Raw genomic sequence first — 23,373 nt, 5'->3', positions numbered from 1 at the left:
TCGCAGGTCATTACATTTGATACCAAAAGGGGTTGAATCCTATGATCATCACCGTATGCTACAATTATAATTTTCAGATCTGAAACTTAACTGATTATATCATGACATAGGTCGCTGATCATGCTAATCATGATTCTAAACTTTGTAATCCCATTAACAATGCAATTAGAATCATCTTTTTATCACATAAAAATCAGCATGTAAAAATCAGCACCCCTGAAAAATCTGCATGCAGAATTTTTCAGCATGCATGATCATTTAATTTTCAGATCTAATATGCCTTTAGATATTTAATTCTTACCTTAATCTACGAAGCCTAGGCTCTGATACCACTGTTGGGAACCCGCCCATGCCGCTGATATTTCAAAAATTTTCAGATGGCAGCGGAATCGGCATGCACGGGTTCGACGTTCATCGCATGAACGCTTGTTTCGAGACCTTTCGTAATTAGGTAAGAATTAAAACTTTTAGAACTAATAGGAAGATCAAATCTTCACCTTGCGCGGGTAGATGATCACCGCGAATCTGAATTCGTGGTTTTGGAAGAGGGTTCGTTTGAAGCCGTTCAAACGTCCGGCCTCTACGGGTATCCACACGAAGTATAGAACCGATCAAAGCTTTCTTGTCTTCCCGGGGTGCTAGCTCCCTTGCAAAGACTCCTTTGATGGCTGATCTCTTCTCTTTCTTTCAACTCTTGAAAGTGCTTGAGAGGAGGAAGAAGAAGAAGGAACTCAAGGAAGAAGAACACAGCTTCTGCAGCCTTCTTCCTTTTCCCTGCGTTGGAAGAAGGATTGGAGGAAGAGGAAGACGCCAACGCTTGGACCTTGCTCTTCCTTTGCTTGCGGCTGAACCAAGAGAGGAGAGGGGAGGGTGGCGGCAGCAAGAGGAGGATGGCTCCAATCCCTAGGGCGCCGGCCTCATGGTGCTTCTTATAGCCATCAAGGGCTCCTCCAAAGTAGGAGCCCTAGATGGTTTTCCAAAGAAAGAAAAGGGGGGGTGCGCCGGCCCCTCTCTCTCCTTCAATCCGCACCATCCAAGATGAGAGGGGCTGATGCCCCTCTTACTTGGTTAACCTAATCCTCTTCCAAAGAGGATTAAGTGCCTCTCTCATGGTTTAATCCTAATCTAATTAGGATTGGCCAAATTGGGTTCAATCTATACTAGTCCTAATCCAATTAGGACTTGAATGAACCATGACTCAATTGAACTCTTCAATCCTAATCCAATTAGGAGTCATGTTGATTCATTAGATTAATAATTAATTTGGACTTAAGGAATCCTAATCCAATTAGGATTTGTTTAATTTTAGTCCTGATCCAATTAGGACTCTACTTGAATCCGAAGTCCTAATCCAATTAGGATTTCTAGGAATCCTACTCCAAGTAGGAATCCAATTTTTAATTCAAAACTCCAAATCTCATTAGGATTGAGGAATCCTATTCCAAGTAGGAATCCCAGTCCTAATCCAATTAGAACTCTAGTTATCCTACCCGAAGTAGGATTCTTGTTTCAAGTCCAATTAATTAATTCCTTTTTCCTTCTTCAACTTCTTATCAATCAAATTGATTTCTTGTGATTCCTAATCACGATTTCAACCATCGGATCGGTCAATACTTCTAGTGTGTGTGACCCCATAGGTTTTATTCTGACTGGTAGTGAGATATATTGTGATCTCTATCACTATATCATTGAAAACTCCTTTCAATGGGTTGGAACGATTCCAACTCAACTCATTAGGGTTTATCGATCATCAAGATAATCCCTATGAGTCCCACCATCCACCAGTGACACCTAGCAGCATATAGTGGCTACCCAGCAGAATGGAATGATGAACCTCTAGGTGCAGTTAACATGTGATACAGTCCTACTATCGTGGATCCCTACAGGACGGAGGTCATGGACAACTCGTCAAACCCCATCGTCTGTCATATGTCAAGATTTATTCGACTCGAGTTCGATAGTGAAAAACTCTTTCTCCACTGTGCATACTGCCCCGGCCGAGGTCTTACGAACTCAGTCTTATAAATCACATAGGATCTCTCCTTATCTATCAAGGTCGATAGATTCCATATAGGTGCATACCCTTACTCCTACAGTGAACTTACTGCAGCCAATCTACACTGCATGGACCCATATGGCTAGAGACCATGTATGTGTGCAGTCAAACTACAATAACCTCACTGTGAGTAGCCGAAGCGCCGCAGGTCAAAGGACCAGTCACACTACTGCAACATCAAGCAAGTCACTGACGAGTGGATAGACATCCAAGTGACTTCTTGTATTGGTCACGCTCAGTACCCTTGTTCTCTAACAAGCACCTGCACTATCACTTCAGTATCCCTACACTGTGGACTCAAGTCTCGTCCATCCAGAAGAAGAGTGATCTGTGCACTGATCGGATCGATCACCGTCCTCGTGATGATCCTTTGATCAGGAGCATTTAGAAATTAATCACCAATGATACATGGCTCAAATTCTCAACTCTTGAGAATATGTATCATCATCTTATTAATTTCTTGGACGATTCATAGACACATAAACAATATGAATGAAAAAGATGCCTTTTATTTATTCAATAATAAATAGTCAAGTACAAAATTATGTCCCTAGAATCAACAATGTGTCAGCCAAATTGGCTTCTAGGGCATACATCTAACAATTTCTGCATCTGCAAACTCTTTTTTTCAAATCCAAATCAAATGCTTCATCTTCATGGTCAATTTCAAATTTCTCCCCTCCTCCTCAAGTACAGTAGTAGTTCTTGCTCCTATCTTGGCTTCCTCTAGCTTCTTTCGAAATTTTGGACAAATGTGTCCTTTAAATTTGCTCATACCCTCTCTCGCCTTGCTTGAATCTTTGCATCAACAGTCTCCTCATTGTCTCTAATATAATGACAATTGGTTTATCTCTAGTAACAAATAACATACTTATTGAAGGGCTCACAAATATTATTCATTAGCATGGCTAACTTTAGTTTAGGGCTAAGTGAATGACTTGATCACTGCTTTATAGGTTGTCTCCTCAACCACTGACAATCTCTATCATCTAAATTTTCTATCTTCTTGATGGCTTTTTCAAAGTCATACTTAGTAGTTACTATCGCAACAATTTCACAAGCTAATCTTGTCTTTGTACCCTTCATTTTTTGAAATTTGCATGCTTGTGCCTCACACAGATGCTACGATCTGCACTTGGAAGCAAGTACTAGAAAGTCTCCAAGAGACCTTGCATACAAGATAACAAAAATTAAGTCAAAAGAGCTATTTATCCAATAGCTACTAGGTTCATACCTAATAGTGTTAAATTAACCATACCTACTTTTTGTCTGTCAGACATAAATGTCCACCTATGCTCTTCAACAAACCTAATGTCGGCAAGCAGTTGAGTTGGAAATTAAGTCCGACTCTGCTTGGTCATTGTCTCAACAACTGCCAAAGTAATACGATATAAGTTATTATTACCATCTTTACTAACTACTGGTAGAAGCTAGCCTAAAAAAGATCCTTTTAGATAGCAGCTATTAAGACAAATTTGTGGTCAACATCCTTGTATAAAATCTTTTTTACAAGCATCAAGGCAGACATATAGCCTCCTGAATATAGGCCTTCCCTCTACACATCCAATAATACTGTATTACCAATGTTTGTTCTTCTAGTCACCTTAGAGTGTTCCCATAGATGGCTATATTGTTCCTTGTGGCTTCCTTGTACAAGTTGAATTATTTTTCTCTTGGGTCAGTAGTATTGTGACTTAAAATATAAATACGTTTACATCCCTCCTAACTTTTTCCTTGAATCCTTTCAAACTTCATCTACTGTCAGACCTAATATCCTTGAAGTATCTCTCAAATAGATAACTAAATTCACATTACGGTTGTAAAATTAGCTTCTAAAATTGTGTAGAGGATGAAAAGTTTTAATTTGGAAGGTTTTCCTCCCTTTGTATTGAAGATGCATGCATTCTCCATCCACATTCCTTCCTGCAAATTACCGTGACTCTCCATCTATCATTCTTCTTTTATTTGAAATCAAATTCCTCCTAAACTGAGTATAGCCTAAGGGCTTTTCCAAAGAATTTCATTCCATAATGAAGCTTGATAGACTTCTTAAAGTTAAACCACTCATTAACTTTAGGAAACCTTATCATTCCGTCATCATTAGCCTCACTCTCATTGCTAGGCTTCTCAAATCACTATCACTATCATCATTAGACTAGATCCTTTCTCTCAATTCCAATATTTCCAAGCCCATCATCCCCATAATAAGCCTAAATTGTTCAATCCATTTCCTCAAGTCTTCCTCGACCATATTTTTGTCAATATTCTCCTTGAATGGGTCATGATCTAGTTCATCATCAGAATCCTTTAGTTCTCTAAGGGCAATTAAGGAGTCACTATTACTTGAATTAATGTCATTGCCACCTGCCCACACCTTTTGCCACCTGCCTACACCTTCTCATCCTCATGTTCAAGAGGTTCCTTCCCTTTGTTTTCTATTATTGCCTCTATAAGTTTCTTCCCCTTTTTTTGCCTAGTTACCCTCACATTACCCACATCAGCAACCTTAACACTTACTTCACCTAACCTTTTCTTCTTTGTCTTGCTTCCTATCAGCACCAGTATCAGTAGGATCATGAGAGTATTTTTTTCTACCATCATTTCTATTTCAAAAAGGTTCCTTTTCTTGTGTGGCTTGCACTGCTATAGGGTGTTGGCTCCTCTCCTGAATAACATTGTCTATTGCTAAGTATAAATGATCAACCTCATATTGAGTTAGCTCTCCAAGTGGATGAGCATCCACTATCTCATTCACCTCATCAAGATCAATGATATCTGGATCAAAGGATTGAGAGTATGGCAGTAGAGGTGGTTCATCCTGGTTGGTATCTACTTCATCCATATTGTACTTAACACAAACCTCCATAGTATTATATCCTTTGATTGCCTACAGCATTTCTAAAACATCTGTATCATAGTTTAGAGACTTTAAGCCAATCCCAAAGCTCCACCTTGCACTAGGTAGTGGAACTAGGTATAATTCTTGTACCTTGGTTGCTCCATCATATCCTCTATCTCTATAATACTCATCCTATCATGGTTGTAGTAAGTAGTTATCCAAGTGGTTCATATGACCTCCATTGTAATGCATGTAGGGAAGAAATTTATGGCTCCACTATGATGGAGATCTACAGTGAAAAAATAAGAGTCCATTCTTGCAAGTGTGACATTAACAACAAGGTAAGTGTACTAATATAACATAAGTTTTGAGATAATATTGAGTACCCAACTATTGATCCTAAAAGGGTTAATTTTGATGATGCAAAATAGTTGAGTCAAAAAGTTGACTAATCTATTGTTTTGAGTTTAATTGATTAATTTTATAAAGAAAAAATAAAAAGTCTTCAATTAATCTCAAGTAAAGATCATCTATCTGAAGCTCCACAACAAGAAGCTGAACTCCAAAGGCTATGAAAATATTTTTTGGAAGCTCACATATAAGCACAAAAAATTTCATCCTAAGCTACCTCAAGAGTCAACCTCAAGCTTTATTGTCTAAGAGTTGTATTCATTGTGCTTAAATTCTTTCCATTCTTTACTGTAACAAGTTTTAAGGATTAAAATTTGAGAGAAAGATCCATCCAAATCTATAATTGGATTATGAAGGTTTTGGTTGCAAAATCAACTGAGTTAATTATTAACCCAAAAAATATTTGGTTTAAGGTTTTGGTCAATTTTCTAGAAAAATAAACTGGATTGATTGTGAACTTGAAATCCTAAATATTACTAACCCTAAATCCTAGATTACCAAGAATATTGTGTAATCTAGCCATGAAACTTCAATGGAAGAACACATCCATGGATATAACATAGAAAGAATGCTTTTTTTTAAAAAAAATCAGGGGTAGAGGGGTTTCCATTTGAAGATGGGATGTGGATGACTGGAGATGAGGGGCAGAGGATTAATGCGGATGCCCGAACGAATGCATTAAGGAATGCTACACCACGGTCTGGAGAAGTGCTGGAGACTAGATAGAGAGTCACAGAAGTTCTGGTTTCTAGGATCATTGAAACTTGGAGGGATAGGAGTGGAAGGGTTAGTAGACAAAGAAATAGTTTGGTCATTGCGAATGATGTTGTAATGGCGTTGAATAGCTAACAGGTGGAGGAATCACATTGGGCTCGATTGGTTCGCGGGAAAAGAGGGGGAGAAAATATGGTCAATAAAAAAGTAATGAGATACTCCTTGTTTGGTTGGAGTTTTCAAAAGAGAGAGATGAAAAAGTTGTATTTTCATGGGAATATGATTTCTACATTTCATGGAAAAGTTTTTTTCATGAGAAACATGAGAAAGTTACTTTTCCATGAGCTGGAAATCATTCCATTTTTATTTTTTCCAAAAAGGCCCTTCAGCATTAAAAAGGCATTAAAGACCTAATTTTTATTAAGGATATGATAGGAATTACACATAACTTTTTTAGGAAAGTGGATGGTCAACCAAACATAAGCATTTTAGAAATCTATCACTTTTCCATGGTCAACCAAATATGCTAAAAATACTTTTTCAGGCATCCTTTTTCCAGAAATCTGCTCATATTCTTAGGAGGGAAAATGCTTTCCGCGAATCAAACGAGCCTATTGAGTCAAAAGAGTAAAATGAGAGATGCACCTGATAATTATTAAGGGCTCGTTTGGTTCGCGGGAAAAGAAGGGGGAAAGTGTGGTCAACGGAAAAGTAATAAGATGCCTTTTGTTTGGTTGGAGTTTTCAAAGAAGAGAGACGAAAAAGTTGTATTCCTATGGGAATATGATTCCCACATTTTATGGGAAAGTCTTTCCCATGAGAAATATGAAAAAGTCACTCCATTTTTACTTTTTCCCAAAAAGGCTCTTCAGCATTGAAGACCTAATTTTTATTAAGGGCATAATAAGAATAATACATAACTTTCCTAAGAAGGTGGGTGGCTAACCAAAGATAAGCACTTTGGAAATTTGTCACTTTCCAATGGTTAACCAAATATGCCAAAAGTACTTTTTTAGGCATACTCTTTCTAAGAATTTACTTTTTAAAAATTATATTTTTAGAAAAAAATACTTTCTGCGAACCAAACGAGCTCTAAAGCCCATCAGAACTTGGCCCAAAGTCTAATTGTTCCTTAAACATATGCAGGATTAGTATCATGCCTCCAGACTTATCCACCGACTGTACCTTCCAAGATTCAGCTTCCAAGTCAACGCACGCATCGTGGAAAGCAATCGAACCGGGGCACGAGTATTCTTCCGAGCGGGGAGTAGGTGGGAGCAGTGGTGGTCGGCAAAAGACAGAAAAAGGATCCAGATCCCATATCCTGTATCCATGGCGAAACCGGGAGCCCAATCGGATCCACTCCTTCCTCCGCGGCCATCCTACGCCGCCCCGCCGTCTCCCTACCACTCCGAGCCCCCGGCCTATGTTCTCCTCCCGGCGTTCCCCGGCCGCCGCCTCCGCCTCCGCCGTCCCTGCCGCTGCTGCGACTCCCTTGTCTCCTCCTCCATCCTCCTGACGCTCGTCTTCGCCGCCGCTCTCCTCGCTTCCGCCCTTTTCTTCCTTTGGCCTTCCGACCCCGACGTCCGCGTCGTCCGCCTCCGCCTCGACCGTGTCCACGTGTCCACCTCTCCGGCCGTCTCCCTCGCCGTCTCCATGGGCCTTGAGGTCCGGGTACAGAACAAGGACTTCTTCTCCCTCGACTACGATTCCATCGTCGTCTCCATCGGGTACCGGGGGAGGCGGCTTGGCTCTGTGACGTCGAAGGGCGGACATGTGAGGGCGCGGGGGGTCTCTTACGTCGACGCCGAGCTCCATATCGACGGGATCGAGGTGATCAACGATGCCTTATACTTGATCGAGGATTTTGTGAGAGGCTCCATCCCATTCGATACCATTACCAAAGTCGGGGGGAAGCTGCATTTCTTCTTCTTTGATATCCCAATTCAGGTGAGTACAAGCCTTTCTCGATTCTTTCCAGTCCATTTCCTTTTGATCTTTTATCTAATAGCATCCATATTTCCACTTTTTTCTTGAAACAAGTTTCTACAAATAATATGAATGACAGGTAGCGGTAACAAGATGTAGCACAGTAGCAGTCTCCTCAAAATGTTAAACTGGAAAAGTTAAAGTGAAAAATCTGTACTAGAAATGGTAAATAAAACATTGGATATGACATGTCATTAATCTTATAACCATCTGTTAAGGGTTCTAGATGAGAGAACCACTGCCTTAAGATTTATTTCAATATTAAGAGATGGATTTTTCAATCCAAGGAAGTGTAAAAGTTAGTTTGAAACCTCTGCTTAGTCCAGATCTACTCTTTAGGATATAGTACTACCAGACACCTGAATCAACTTTTCTATGTTTTGTCCAATCTTCACTTTAAATGAAAATCATTGCTTGGTCTTATTATGAGTTTGAATTTTCTTGACCTAAAAGTGAACTTCCAATTTACCTTCACAAGAAAGGTTTTATTCAAGTTGACAGTGTGAAGTTGTCTCCTTTTGCAAAAAGTTTCAGAGTCCAGCCAGTTCAGAGGCTTTTCCATCTAGCTCCCACCTAATTTGCTGAGCTTTCTAACCGAAATTTTCTCAACCATTCACTCCTTTGAATGTTCAGAAATCATGGTAAAAAGGTCCAATTTATGTTATTTTCACTTTGTGTGTGTGTGTGTGTATAACTGTCACATTTCAATCTTTAGAACTTTTGAGAATTGACACTTTTGGACCCTTGGAATCCCACAAGAAATGATGCTATGACACTTTGGAAACTATGGCTGGCATATAACAACAGGAAGTGCCAATGCTTGGAACAATCACCAGCAAATGTTCTTGTAGATTTCGGGCAAGTTTAGCTTCCTAACATGGTGTCCTAAAAATATATATATATATATATATATTTATTTTAAACAAAATGAAATTTGAGTTACCAATTTTACTTGTTTGTAGTAGTTGTGAATTTAAGTATGATGCACCACATCATTTTTAGTTCTATGCAAGCAAGATTTGGGCCTTGATCTATTTAGTATTAGGTTTTGTGGCCATGGTGCATAGGCTGAAGTTTAGGAATCACGGATACTTTAAATAACATGTCTTGTCCGTACCATACCCGTATTGGATATTGATACTTGCTAGATACTTCTCTAATACATGTCCGATACTTGTATTAAGTATCTTATATTTAAAATTAAAAATGCTCTTGCTACTTGTTGGATACATTTTAGATACTTCTTTGATACCTCCAAAATTGAGAGGGAGGGTCAATTATGTAGTCTATGATATTAATTTTAAAATATGAAGTGTGGATTATGGCCTATGGAATAATGACTCAATGGTGAATTTGTAAAAGTTAATGCTATCGTACAAGGCATGAATTATGTTATTTTGCTAGCTTGCTATGCTTTACATATGCTTTTTATGTATATTACAATCATCTAACTATTTGTTGTTAACTTTATGGATCCTCATTCACCAAGTATTCCTATGTAGGGTTATCCTAATATTATTTCAAGTTTCTCTGCATTCTTCCTCACAATCTCCATCCATGCTAATTTATGTCTTCATATTTTTCTTACATCCTTCAACACAAACTAAAGTACCTTTTTTTATAGATGCCTTCTCAAATCTTCGTTATACATATCCATACCATCGCAATAAAATTTTCATCACTTTGTCCTTAATATGTGCAACGCCTACAACTCCTTTAATTTATTTATTCTTTAGTCTATCCTTTCTAGTTTTACCACATATCAATCATACTATTCCTATTTTTGCCACACTCAATTTGTTTTCATGCACCTTTTTTATTATCCAGCACTTTGAGCCATACAACATTTTAAGCTTTACCTTTGATAAAATTTTTACTTAAGTCTTCAAAACAACACATATCACATAATATTATGAATGCACCTTACCACCTTATCTAACTACCTCGAGTTCTATGACATATATATTCATCTATCTTCTCATTATTTTGTATAATATATCCCAAATAACAAAATCAGTTAGTTTGTGGTATCTCTTGTCATTAGTCTTAATTGCTATTATATATTCACATACATTCTTATTAAATTTTCATCCTTATACTCTATCTTTACTAATTTTACCTTGGCCTCTAAAGTTTTCCTCCATAGTTCCAAGTCTAGTTTTTAATCTTGTTTTCTTTTTATCATCAGTACTATATCGTCCACAAATTATATGTGCCATAGTATATCTTCCTGAATATTAGTTGTGAGTTCATCCATAATTAATACAAAATGATATTCACTTAGTGCTAATCCTTGATATAAGTTTATTATGACTTCTAAAATTCAATTTGGTTAATTGAAACAGTTGTTATTTTTCTTAATATTTGCTTAGTTACCCTTTCTGATAATTTCATAGAGTGACATAAACTTAATTTCCCGATAATTAAAGCATTTGTATACGTCTCATTTATTCTTATAGATAGGTACTATAATATTTCTCCTCGAATCATCTAACATTTCTTAGTTCTCTTAATTTTTCTAAATAAATTTGTAAGCTAATTTAATCCAATATCTTCTATGATTTTCTAAACCTCACATTTGTGCATTTTTTTCAAAGATATCTCAACTTGGCTTTATGAATTGTATATATTGTACTTTGTCTTCTCTTTGATTATACTGTATAATAAAGATTTAATAAAGATTTGTTTAGCAGAATCCCCATTTTATCACAATCTTTCTTTAGTTTTATTATCATTCACTAATATCCTATTATCCTCACTTTTAATGCATCTAACTTGATCGACATCTAACTTAATAAAGAGTGACATCTAACCTGTTAAAGCTATTTAATAAATGGGTTATGTGGGTCAGATCAGGTTAGCTGTCTAATAAAAAGGTCGGATTTAGATTTGAAATTTTGAACTGTTTAATAAACATGTTGGATTTGAGTTGATGAATTTTTGACCCAACCAGCATCCGACCTGACCTGTATCTGATCCGACCCGACCCGATTGCCACTCCTAGACGTTACTGTCAATCTGTATGTAGGCCACTTGCTCTGATATGAGGCAATTTGCTTTTCTAGCTTATCTTTGTTGTCAAGAAACTCATCATAGAGGTTTTTCGGTCCTGAAGGATCTACACCCGGACTGACAGCCTGTATAGAGAAAATGGCAGATCTATAGTACATGTTGCTTGCCGCCTTCGATAAGATGCGGTTGAAGTGGAAGCAAGATCCAATTGCTTGCCATATATCCTTTTTGTCCTTCTCTAGTATGGTGTCAACCTCTGCTGCTTCAAATCCTTACTGAGGAAGGCATGTGGATCTAGATTTTGGATGGTGACTTCTAGTAAATTTTTCTAAAGGGCTTCCTCTTGCTGCCAAAAGCTCTCAAAATAGATATAGTACAACCACCGCCTCTACTGACAGCCTTCTTGACTGAAGAGGTTCTTCTGAATTCTGGATTTGCTTTATCGGTCGTAGAACAAAAGTATGACTCGTAGTGTGACGGTCCAAATTGAGCCTTATGCTTGGCCACCTTATCTTGCTACCACTATTCATCTAGGCTCGTCTAAATGGCAACCTGGATCTATACCTCCTCGTCATCTAGAACAGAGGCCTTCTTCGACTTTTTGGAGTGATAGTGACGCAGTCGGGGATGGGTGATCGCTGAATATTGGATGATGGTGGCTGATCTCTCTTATTATTTTTTTTTCTTCTATCAATAGCGGCTAGGGTTTGTGGGTGGAGAAAGGAGGAAGGAGGAGATGGGAAGATGACTAATTGATGTCAATTGGGTCAAAGGATGGCGGCTGAAAATTGGGAATTGATCTTGATTGGGCTAGGGGCGGATGGAGTTAGCTTGGACCCAAAGTAGATTGAGTTTAGGACGTGAGGAACTTGGATGGCGTGAAGGGATGAAGTGTCCTAAAGGGAGAAGGACTCTAGGAGGAGCGTGAGCAAGGTTGGGCTTGAGCAAAGTTGGCCGTGGGATAGGATGTAGAGTCCTAAAGGAAGGACTCTAGGTTGGCTTTAGCATGAGCAAAGGAAGGGGTATGTGGCATGGGATATGGATAAAGATGAGATAACTAAGGATTGAGATAAGAGAGTCCCACTCTCAACCAATCCTAGGGTGAGCGTGAAAGGAGGATGGTGTCTCACCAAGATCCCTTCAATTCCTCTTGGTGTTGCACCAAGAAAAAGAGAAATCACTTCTCTCATGTTGAACTCTACAAAATTCTCAAAACAATCTAATCTGAATTTTATTCTTCAACCTCCTTTATTCATAGAGTAAGAGGTTGGATGAACTTGGACGCTTACAATTTGAAATTTAAAGGACTCCTTTTGTATAAGAACTTCTACTTGGACTAGGACTCCTACTTGGACTAGAACTCGTACTTGGACTCAGACTCCTACTTGAGTTAGGACTCCTACTTGAACTAGGACTCTTTGTGATCAAACTATTGACTAAACAAAATAACATGATTGAACTCCCAATCGATTTTGGACTTCCTATGGCGCATAGACTAGAGTCCAAATCGACTAGGATTCCTCCCACACGCCATGAAACAAAAATGAAATAGACTCCATCCAATCTAGGTCTCTTTTTAACTTTAGACTGAAAATTCAAGACTCAATCTTACATTGGACATGCCCAATGTTGAACCCAACTCTTTAATTCAAGACTCTTAATTAATTTGGACTCTTTAATTGACATATAACTAAGAGTCCAATCAGTTAGGACTCTTTCACATGACACATGGACCCATTGCAAAGACTTCAAACAAATTAGGACTCTTCAACGCCACTACGACTCAATATAATTAGGCGTTGAACCACTAAGACCCAATGTGTCTAGACATGACCCAAAAAAAAACTCAATCCTTGCACGGCCAAGGTGATTTGGGCTCAATGCTCCTGCATCAAATAGGAAGGCGGCTTTGCTACTCGATGGTCCATCCTTGCCTTTTTTTTGGGCAACCCCCCCTTTGCTGTTTTGAAATCAATAAAATATTTTTTTATCAGATGTCGGACCTCCTGTGGGCATTTTCGACATATAGATATGTCAGAATAACCACCAATCAGGTGCTGCTTCAACCTTGTTAATCCTTCCTTAAATACCGTGTTGTACTAGTTGCACCTTCAGTGGTGTCGATCTGAGAACATTTGTCTATGATCCCAACCAATGTCACGCTTTGGGTTCTTTTTCCTCGATGGATCCATTCATGCAAGTTTATTAAGCATGTTGGCTTGTTAATTATTCAAAAATAGTAAATTTTCGTTATGATAAAAAAATATATTTTCTATTTTAAAAAATACTTCTACATTATCTAATATGTAGTACTAATTTATCATTTTTTTATTATTCATATATTTTAATAATTTTTAAATTAAAAAATAATTATAAAAATCAGAAATTCAAAAAATATATATTTTTACTTCAAAAATACTTTTGAATTATCTAATAGATAGTACTAAATTTTTTAAAAATTAGTACTAATTTTTTGTATTGATTATATACTCTTAATAATTTTTAAATTAAAAATAATTTTTATATACATAAATTTTAGAAAATTAATTTGAGCTCAGATCCATAAACCCTACCATGGATGCTGTATATATTTTTCTCAATCTGTAAGCATGCATCAAAGGCTATTTATTTCTTAATTTTATTCAAGTTTGGGCCTAAGTCATTGTATGCATGATCGCGTCCAAACTTGAATAAATGGATACCAAATTTAGGTTGAGAGTAGATTGTATGACCCTAAATAAGTTTATAATATTGCAATTATTTTTAGATTTTATTATTTTTTAATTTTTAATCCAAAAATATTTTTAAATTTAAAAAAATATAAATTTAATAAAAATTAAAGATTTTAGTCTCGGTGTATAGATCATCTATAAATCTATAGCATATCATAAAATTATGCCAAAATTTTTATTTTGGCATAACCTCTCCATATTTTCTAACTTTTCGGTATTTTTTGATATTAAAAAAAAGAAGTAATGAGGTGCTGGAGAGCCACCTTTTCGTGTTTTTGGGTTGGATCTTCCTTTAATTATTGAAATCACTAGTTTTTTTGGTGATTTTTTTTTTTTTGGGGGGGGGAGGAGGAGGCTCAAGAGGCCTTCTTAGACATCTCTATTATTAGCTTTTCTTGCCTGATGGTTAGAGATGCGGCATTTAAAATGCCATCATTTTTCTAAATCTAGACATGACTATTTTTTTCGATAGTCAGCTCCTGTAAATGGAGAAAATGAATAATAAATAAATATTTTCTTAACGACCACCAAACCCCCATCTTTCTTTTTAGCCCTTCTATAATGTCAGCTTTTTAACGTGCCAAAATATCTATCTTCTGACTGGGATAATATTCCATTATTATTAGGTGACCCTTTTTCTGTAGATCTTTTGGGATTATCTCCATGCTATTGCCTTATATCAGATATATTTCTTATTCTTGATATATTCTGATCTTTATAAATTCTTCTTTTTGAATATTCTTACAGGGAAGGATTTCTTGTTCAGTGCATGTTAGTGCACAAAACGAGACAGTCGTTCGACAAGATTGCTATCCAGAGCCGAGTTGATTCCGTGCCATTGAGATCATCTGGTAGTGGTTGCTCCTTTCACCTTGTGTTAAAATTCTGATATGTAATATGTTGGTGTCTTCTTCCCTAGTGTATTGCGATGTTGGCCAAAGATCTTGGGGAGATTTTATTGGCTTGTTTGGTGGGAAGCTTTTCTAACTCCCAGTTATAATCTATAATATTATTTGTATGTGTATTGCCTCTGTAACTTATCGAGGAGGCCATAAGCAAAATCATTGTAAATAAGTAAACAGAACAGAAACTTTATAAATAACATTATATTAGAAGATTAGCTGTGTATCAACTGCCACCTTATTTAATTTCTAGGGAGAAAGATTGTGGAGGGTAAGAAGCTGCTACCCAAGCTTGTGGAGCTACTAGTAATGAACTCTCAAACTGTTTGTTTCATTTTGGAAATCTGCAAAAGACTTATTTTAAGCCTCCAAGCAGGGGAAAGACCTTCAGCCATGGAGTGGCACCCGTTGTTTCAGGGGGTGGCAGACCATGGTAGAGGAACCTACTCGGAAGCAGGGAATGCTGAGTCTAATTAAAATAGGTTTGTTAGTGGTGAAGGACAAGGACGGGATCCTCCGACAGATATTCATGTTAATCAGTTATGAAAATTCTATCTTAGAATTGTAGGTGAGCAGCTAAGCTCTCCCTTTTCAATTTTGCTAAGAATATGATTGGAACCTATAATCCAGAAATATGCTGCTTTCTGGAGAAATCTTTGCCTAGAATCCGAAGGTTTGTTGGCCCCATTGGAATGCCAACGCTGTGCCTGCTATTTTCACCATAGATTCATAGCATGGGTGAAATCATGTGTTTTTAACTCCAAATTTGCTGTTCTGGTCAATGGTTCTTCTACAGTTGATTTCAAACTTCCAGGGGAGTGAGGCAAGGCTGTCCATTGTCGTCTTGTAAACATTCTCATGCACCCTTGAACTTGCTGCTGACACAGGGCTATCAAGGGGCTTTAAACCATACTAAGATGGATGCCTCTACTTGAAGAAGATAATTGATAATTATTTTTCCCTTTCATGTCAAAGTGTTAACTCGGCCAAGTCTCACAATACATTCAGCCCATCCATTCCTCACCAAAGGAAGAGCCCAGATCACAAATGCTGTTCAAGTCCTAGTTGAAGAAGGGGTTTGGACTTACATGGGGTGCCACGTTCAGGTAGAAAACTCTTAGCCTCTGATTTTAATTCAATTTTGGAACAAAATTGCTATAAAAATGGATAGATGGAAATTGAAGGCTCTCTCCTTTGAGGGAAGAGCAACCTTGATATATGGTCCTTTCATTTATTCCTATATACTGTTTGTTTACCTGCTATGTCCCTCTTTCTAATGTGGTTAAGCTTGAAAAGGATTTCGGAGCTTTCCTTTGGGGCCATTCCATTGACCGAAAATGTTTGCACTTATTGCCATAGTCTATTGTCTACTTGCCAAAGAAAGTAGGGGGCTTAAGCCTGCATACGCTCAGCCCCAGGCAAAATGATCTCATGTGTAAACTTGCTGTCCTGTTATCTTTCAGCTGAATTCTCTTTGGGCCAAAGTGGTGCATGCCAAGTATAAATTCCAAGGCTCTTGTCATGTTTATGAAGCCCCTTGAAGATACTCATGTATATCGCGAAGGAATTGCCTCAGTGCCTCTAATATTGCATTTCATTTCATTTGGTCCCCTGGTGCCGATACCAGCATAAACGTGTTTTGTAAGCCCTAGATTTCTATTACCCTCTTATGTGCCCGGCCAACCTTTATCATCTTGAAATTCTTTCCGTTACCAGACAATATAAAGTGTACCTACTAAAGTATAGTATTTGCTCAACCTATGTATAGGGGCAAAATGATCCAGAGGCATGAAATGTGTATTGAACTGCAAAATTGAGCAATGTGTTTTATTCCTACAAATTTGATCTTTTGATGGAATTTTTCCACAAAATTCACTTCTTCAATACTTTCAGAAGAGAGTATTTAGTTTACATCCAAGTTAGGGACAAAATCATTAAAATATATATATATATATATATATATATATATATATATATATATATATATATATATAAAATAAGGGAAAGTTATTTGGCCACTCGAAGTACCAAGATATTAAATAGAATAAAACAAAAAAGAAACAGATTTTAATGGCATTGGCCTCAAAGAGACATGCTTGGCTGAAGATGACTTGCTCATGGATCAGGCAAGCGAGGCCCACTCAAGCCTGAAGTTTGTTAGGTAGGCTTGGGCCATAGTTTGAAGCACAATAAGGCTAGGCTTGAAATATAAGCCCGTTTATTAAAAACCTAGCCCGAACTTGGTCTGCCCCGAAATTTTTAACCCTATTTTTCTTTCTATTCGGCTTATCTGATAATTGTTTTCTTTTATACGTATTGAACCTTTGATGTTTTCTCTACACATGAATAGAGATTGGCTTCAAGAATGGTGGCATATTATTTAATGGACCTTAATATGGTGCTGTTTTGATGTTTTTCTTGTGTTTTTTGTTTATTTTTGTTTTTGTTTTTTGTAGACATAATGGATAATTATTATTGATATGTGCTTAATATGAGATGATATAAAATCTTAGTTTACCTTATTTTAATTATTGAGTACTGGAATTGCTATTAGCAATATTTAAATATTCATATTCAACATTTTTATAGCATTTTTAAGTATTTCTTAAGAATTGGATAAAATGATTAGGATATACAACTCCCATCCTACAGCCTGAAGCTCGAATAAGGACCCAGCTTGGGCCTGAAAAATAGGCTCGAAGGCCTAGGTGGGTTGAGCTGAACAGGCCTAAAGTGTGTGAACTTTGGGCAAAGCCCATGAGCAGGTCTACTAAAGACTAACACGATAAAAAGATTATAGATGAAAGTCATTTAAATTGCTTCAGTTAGAGTAACTCGAGGCTTTTAAATAGAGGGTAAATCCAACAAACTAGACAACAAAAAAAGTATGTGGAAAAAAAAAGTAATAGCCAAAATTTCAAAACATATAAGATGACATCTTTATAGGCAGTTATCGAGGAACATGCTCTAGAAGATCAAGATGAAAGTTTCTATGTGATTCGGCGATTGGCACGATAGCCATGCTTAGATAATTCAGCATAGTATCACTTGCAGCTATTCTTCTAGAGCCTTATTCCTTTCCAAGGCTGCATCGGTCTTTGACGACCCCACCGCCATTTGTCTCGCATTTTTAAATCGGTTTGCTCCCCCTTTCTTTTGAGTGGATTGGCGACAAGAAACTCAATCAGGGGGAAACCATTTCAGTTTGGATCAATTCGTGGGTGAACTCGAAAGGTCCGATTCTCTAATCACATAGTTTGTGATTCGGCGATTGGCATGATGGCCATGCTTAGATAATTCAGCATAGTATCACTTGCAGCTATTCTTCAAGAGCCTTATTCCTTTCCAAGGCTCCATCGGTCTTTGACAACCCCACCGCCATTTGTCTCGCGTTTTTAAATCGGTTTGCTCCCCCTTTCCTTGAGTGGATTGGCGACGAGAAACTCAATCAGGGAGAAAGAGAGGATGGATCCAACTGAAAAAGAGAGGAGGAAAGAAGAAGAAGACGAGGAGGAGATGTCCAAATGCAGCTCCGATTTTGAAGCAAGGGACTGGGCTGTTCTCATCAACTCATTGCTCCACTCCATCCTTTGCTGCCTCGACACCTTGGAGGCCTTCTTCGCCTTCCGCGGCATCTGCCGGAACTGGCGATCCCTCGCCACCCTCACCCCCGCCTCACTTCCCTCCCAGAACCCCCTCATCCTCCTCGTCCGCTACCCCACAGAGTACATCGTCCGCCACCACCTCTATAAGCTCAAGGCCCCCTGACACCTCTTGTCCCGCTTCTCCATCGGACTCTCATGGCTTCGTCATCTCCACCACCCAGACCGATTTTCATTCCAGTCCCGTCAAGCTCCTCCTCTGGAATGTCTTCACCGACACCAAAATCTGGCTTCCCGAATCCCGCCCCTTCTGCCATGCCATCTTCTCCTCCAGCTTTTCCTCGTCCGGTTGCCTCGCCATCCTGTTTTCAAGATTCAATAGTTATATTCAGTACTGTCATATTGGAGACTCTCAGTGGCAAGGTAACAACTCGAATATCAATGGGGAGAATGTTGAAGACCTTATCTTCTTTAAGGGCAAGCTGTATGCTTTGATGGTAACCCAGAAGCTTGCAGAAGTTGAGCTCTTTCCTCATCTCAAGTGGACGGTGCTGACAGATGAAAACACGGCAACAGTGGAGAGAACACCCGGACTCTATTTTGGGATCTTAAGGCTATAAATTCGTGGCCAAGGACTCTGGGCTTTGAAGAACAAGGGAGAGAGAAAGACAAAAGATGTGAGAGATAGAGAGGAAGAGTGTTCTCTTGTAAAGGGAAGAAGGTTGTTTCTCCTTTGTTCGAGCAATCGATTTGTGATTGACTCGGAATTGTGTTCTCTGTTGTAATTGTTCTACTGCAATAGATTCTGATGGTTTTGTGAGGACGTAGACAAACATTTGCCGAACTTCTGTAAATTCTGGTTTGTCTTGTTAATTGTCTTCCATAGTTATGTGCTTTGCATTGTTTTTCGATTCGTACATAGGTGCAAGATCCTGCGGTTTAGAGCTCTCCAAGTTTTACTTCTCCCAACATGGGTTTTCTTCTGTTTTGCTCATTCTCTTAGGATCGTTCGGGTCGGGTTGGGTCCAGATTCTTCCAGAGCCTTCTTCCTTTCCAAGGCTCCATCGGTTTTTAACGACCCCACCGCCATTCGTCTCACGCTTTTAAATCAGTTTGCTTCCCTTTTTCTTGAGTAGATTGGCGACGAGAAACTCAATTAAGAGGAAAGAGAGGATGGATCCAACTAAAAAAGAGAGGAAAGAAGAATAGGACGAGAAGGAGGAGAAGATGTCCAAATGCAGCTCCAATTTCGAAGCAAGGGACTGGGCGGTTCTCATCGACTCGTTGCTCCACTCCATCCTTTGCCGCCTCAACAACCTAGAGGCCTTCTTTGCCTTCCACAGCGTCTGCTAGAACTAGCGATCCCTCGCTACCCTCACCCCCGCCTCTCTTCCCTCCCAGAACCCCCTCATCCTCCTTGCCCGCTGCTCCACTGAGTTCTTTTACGGCATCGTCCGCCACCGCCTCTACAAGCTCAAGGCCTCCTGGCAGCGCTTGTCCCGCTTCTCCATTGGCTACTCTCATGGCTTCGTCGTCTCCACCAACTAGACCGATTTCCATTCCGACCCCATCAAGCTCCTCCTCTGGAACGTCTTCGCCGATGCCAAAATCTAGCTTCCCGAATCCTGCCTCTTTTGCTGCGCCATCTTCTCCTCCAGGCCTTCCTCGTCCGGTTGCCTCGCCATCCTGTTTTCAAGCGATGGTATTCAGTACTGTCATATTGGAGACTCTCAGTGGCAAAGTGACACCTCGAATATCAATTAGGACGATGTCGAAGACCAATATGACAGTACTGATATGACAGATACCCTAACGGGTAAGTTGAACTCTTCCCTTACCCCATTTCCTGTTCTTTAAGGGCAAGTTGTATGCTTTGACGGATACCCTAACGGGTACCAACCAGCTTATGGAAGTTGAACTCTTCCCTTACCCCAAGTTGACATTGCTAACAGCTGAATTCACGGCAAAAGTGGAGAGAATGCTCGGTGGATTTTGGCTTGCTGAGTGCGGCGGGGAGCTGTTGATGGTATATGCCTTTCTCAAGATGGTGTTGGACGTTTACCGCTGGGATTTTGAAAGTGGTCGGTGGTTGGAGGTCTCAAGTCTGGATAGATGGGCTCTGTTCATGGGGTCCAATGGCTTTGCTGTGTCTATTGTACCCGTTTGCTCCGAGGTTTGGGAGAACTGCATCTATTATGCGGGTCCCCAGCAGGACATGTGGTTTGTATTTTCTTTGAGCAAGAGGACCCTTGAGCCTGTGTCTGTGATTTCATCTGGTTTGATCCGAGGTACGACACTAGTGCCACCTATTTGGGTTTTTCCAAGCCTTTGCTAATAAGGTTGTCCAGTTGCGGTTTGGTATCTTGAAAGAAGAGGAAGAAAACTCCTTGAAGTTTTAGTTCAAAATATCGATTCGAAAGTCTTTTACAAAGTAGATATTTGCTTAGTACGCTGCTCTGTTTTTTTTTTTTAACTTGTAGATAACTTCTCTCTGTATGACTCTATACTTGAGAGAAGGGGAGGAAGACATCAAACTTTTAGTTCAAAAAATAGATTTGAAAGTCTTCTTAAGACATCAAAGTTCGAAATATGGATTTGGAAGTCTTTTACGAAGTAAAAAATCTGCTTAGTAGGTTACTTTGTTGTGTTTTCCTTCTTGTATATGCCTTCTTTCTGTATGACTCCATTTCATTTTACACACGTGTTTCTTCTACATACTTTTGCTCTCTACTCAAAGCATTTAGTTAAATTAATTTCTTTCTATAATGCAGTCTAATATGAGGCCACTAGCTGCTGCTGCTGCTTCTTCTGAGAGAGAGATTAATTTAGGTACTGGTGATATGGGACCAATCATTAAAGATATGGAATATTGTATGGAATGGATTTTGGTAAGTGGATGTCCTCCGAGGAGGAGAAAAATTCTTCCATCGAAGGGTTGTCTGACCAAAGGTAAGAATTCTTTCTAATCGCATGCCTCCTATAGGCGCTATTTCCTTTTACCTTGCATTTTAGGAAGTTCTAAATTGGTTGCCAATTAGTGGAGCATACACAGTTGTCATTAAAACCTCGTTGGTTTAGAAATTTCTATGAACTCTAATTGTGCACAATTAGGTACAATTAATTGGATATAACATGTTGCATCACTTCATGGGTTTGGAAACTTCATGATGCTTGCCAGGCATTACCGACAATAATTGTAGTATAAATTCTAGTAAGAAGGTCCAATTATCCATAGATAAGTACAGCTGGTTAACTACATACGTACAACTGGTTAATAAATAAAAATTCTAGAATATGAGTAATTTAAATTCTCCCTCTAAAGGCACTGCACAAGCCTTTTGATTGTAACAACTTGACTCACCTATAGAGAAGGCACTTTTCCTCCTCAATTTATGTTGTCCTTGTATCGATACTTTCCATGCACATGATAGTCTTGCACTAAAAAGATGTTCTGCTTTGGTGTTCACATTAGAATGAAATATTTCCTATGATTTTCACATAAATAAGCACAAGGCTCAGTATTTTCAAGCATATGGTTATCAGATAGCATGGGAAACAATGTAGAATAATGATTTGAGGGGAGAAATATAATACCAGAAGAGGATCACAGAGTGAATTCAGCTATGTTGGCATAGAATGGTTAATTTATTGAGAATTTCTTTACAATCACCCAAACCACACATAATGATTCTCTCTTCCTCATCTACATTCAAATACAGAACAGATTAGTGGAAATTATTGTAAGTAAATATCCTGACATTAGGTTCTACTTATGACAAGAAATTGGTACTGCAAACAAGTATCAATCAATAAAGATTTACATGAGTCGGCTTAAAGCCTGCATCCCCAAGCATTTACTATTGAGGAAGCTCTACTAAGATGAAGTGAGAATACTAATAGATGGTTCACTGTACAAAAAAGTCTCATAAACCTTAATTTGCCACCTCTAATTAAGCACACCTCCAGGAAGGCTGATTACCCAACACATGCATAAGATATGTGACTACCAAGTACTGATCGTTCTGAAATGCTTTTATATTGGTCTTAAGATGTGCTTGTTGCAGCATTTCGCTTGATCTGAATCCTTTATCTTCCTCCCTCCCTGTGGCTACAGTCTCATACTTTCTTTGTCTGTAGCAGCAATTGTTCCTTGTTCTTTTTCCTTGTAAACGAAAAAGAATTATGAGTAATGTTATTTTAACATAATTTTCTTGTTCTAGTGAATAACGTAATAGCCTGATAATTACATTGCTCCTCCAAATGGAGGAGATTCTTTGTTTAAATCTTGGAAAGTGTTTCCCCAAGTATCTAGATTTAAGTAATTGCACCAGGTGAGTCTTTCTTCCTTTTTGTTCCCCCCCACAAAAAGAGAAAGAAAAGGATGTCTGTTGCTTTAGAAAGAACCAGTTATTCAACATAAAAACTATTACTTTTACATAAGTGATAACATAGCTAACAATCCGATTACTCATCAGGTCTGGATTAATGGATAGATGCTTTCACTTATGTCTCTGGTAAGGGGCTATTGACAACCAAAAAATCTGACACCTCCAACTGCATTTAGTGCTTTTTGGTTGTGTATGGAAATAATTTCCAATATGGGACCAGTATGGAGAAATAAGAACGGAGTTTTTTTAGATAAAATAAGCATCTTGAAAAGCTATAGGTGATAAATACATTCCCCACCACTTAAATAAACATATGTGGTGATAACAGGAATTCCTTGCATTTTTTAAAAGGAATCAAGTTTAGGTTATCTGTGCTAGAATATAGGAGATGGTCATTACATAAAATTCACAAATTGGAGGCTGCTTCTTAAATCAAGAAAGATTTAATCTAGTGAATTATCTCCCTGAATAAGAATACATGGTGAATTTTTCTCAAAAGCAATATTACCAAATTACCTCAAAAATTAGTCCATGGGAATGATTGGTGAGGCTCAAAACATTTGAAGATGGACCTAGTCTAAGAAATCAAGGGAGGTTAGTTAGAAACAAAAGTCATTTGTATTTGAATAAATAAAAAAAAAAAACAAAAAAATAGATGGTATGTCAATCTCCTTTTAAAAGTCACTAGTATGACTTGGCAATCAGTTCTGTAGAAAAAAAAAATTCCA

The 23,373-nt window shown here is 38.3% G+C and overlaps 2 protein-coding genes across 2 annotated transcripts; both read left to right on the top strand.

The window, feature by feature from the left end:
* Positions 1–7,231: 7,231 nt before the first annotated feature.
* Positions 7,232–14,885, top strand: LOC103715738 (uncharacterized). The gene is made up of 2 exons (XM_008803475.6): positions 7,232–7,970; positions 14,501–14,885. The coding sequence occupies exons 1-2, from the start codon at positions 7,353–7,355 to the stop codon at positions 14,579–14,581; spliced, it is 699 nt and encodes a 232-aa protein (XP_008801697.3). The 5' UTR covers positions 7,232–7,352; the 3' UTR covers positions 14,582–14,885.
* Positions 14,886–15,085: 200 nt separating this feature from the next.
* LOC149753139 (uncharacterized) lies at positions 15,086–20,905 on the top strand. Its single transcript, XM_089924121.1, has 4 exons — positions 15,086–15,137; positions 18,081–18,870; positions 19,180–19,231; positions 20,116–20,905. The coding sequence occupies exons 1-4, from the start codon at positions 15,086–15,088 to the stop codon at positions 20,590–20,592; spliced, it is 1,371 nt and encodes a 456-aa protein (XP_089780247.1). The 3' UTR covers positions 20,593–20,905.
* The last annotated feature ends 2,468 nt before the right edge of the window (positions 20,906–23,373 follow it).

Source organism: Phoenix dactylifera, chromosome 7 (genome assembly GCF_051530095.1).
Source record: "Phoenix dactylifera cultivar Ajwa chromosome 7, Ajwa_hap1_PhDact_Kaust_v1.1, whole genome shotgun sequence".
Taxonomy (NCBI): Eukaryota; Viridiplantae; Streptophyta; class Magnoliopsida; order Arecales; family Arecaceae; genus Phoenix; species Phoenix dactylifera.
Note: the sequence above shows the minus strand (reverse complement) of the source record. Positions and strands in the feature narration are given on the sequence as shown.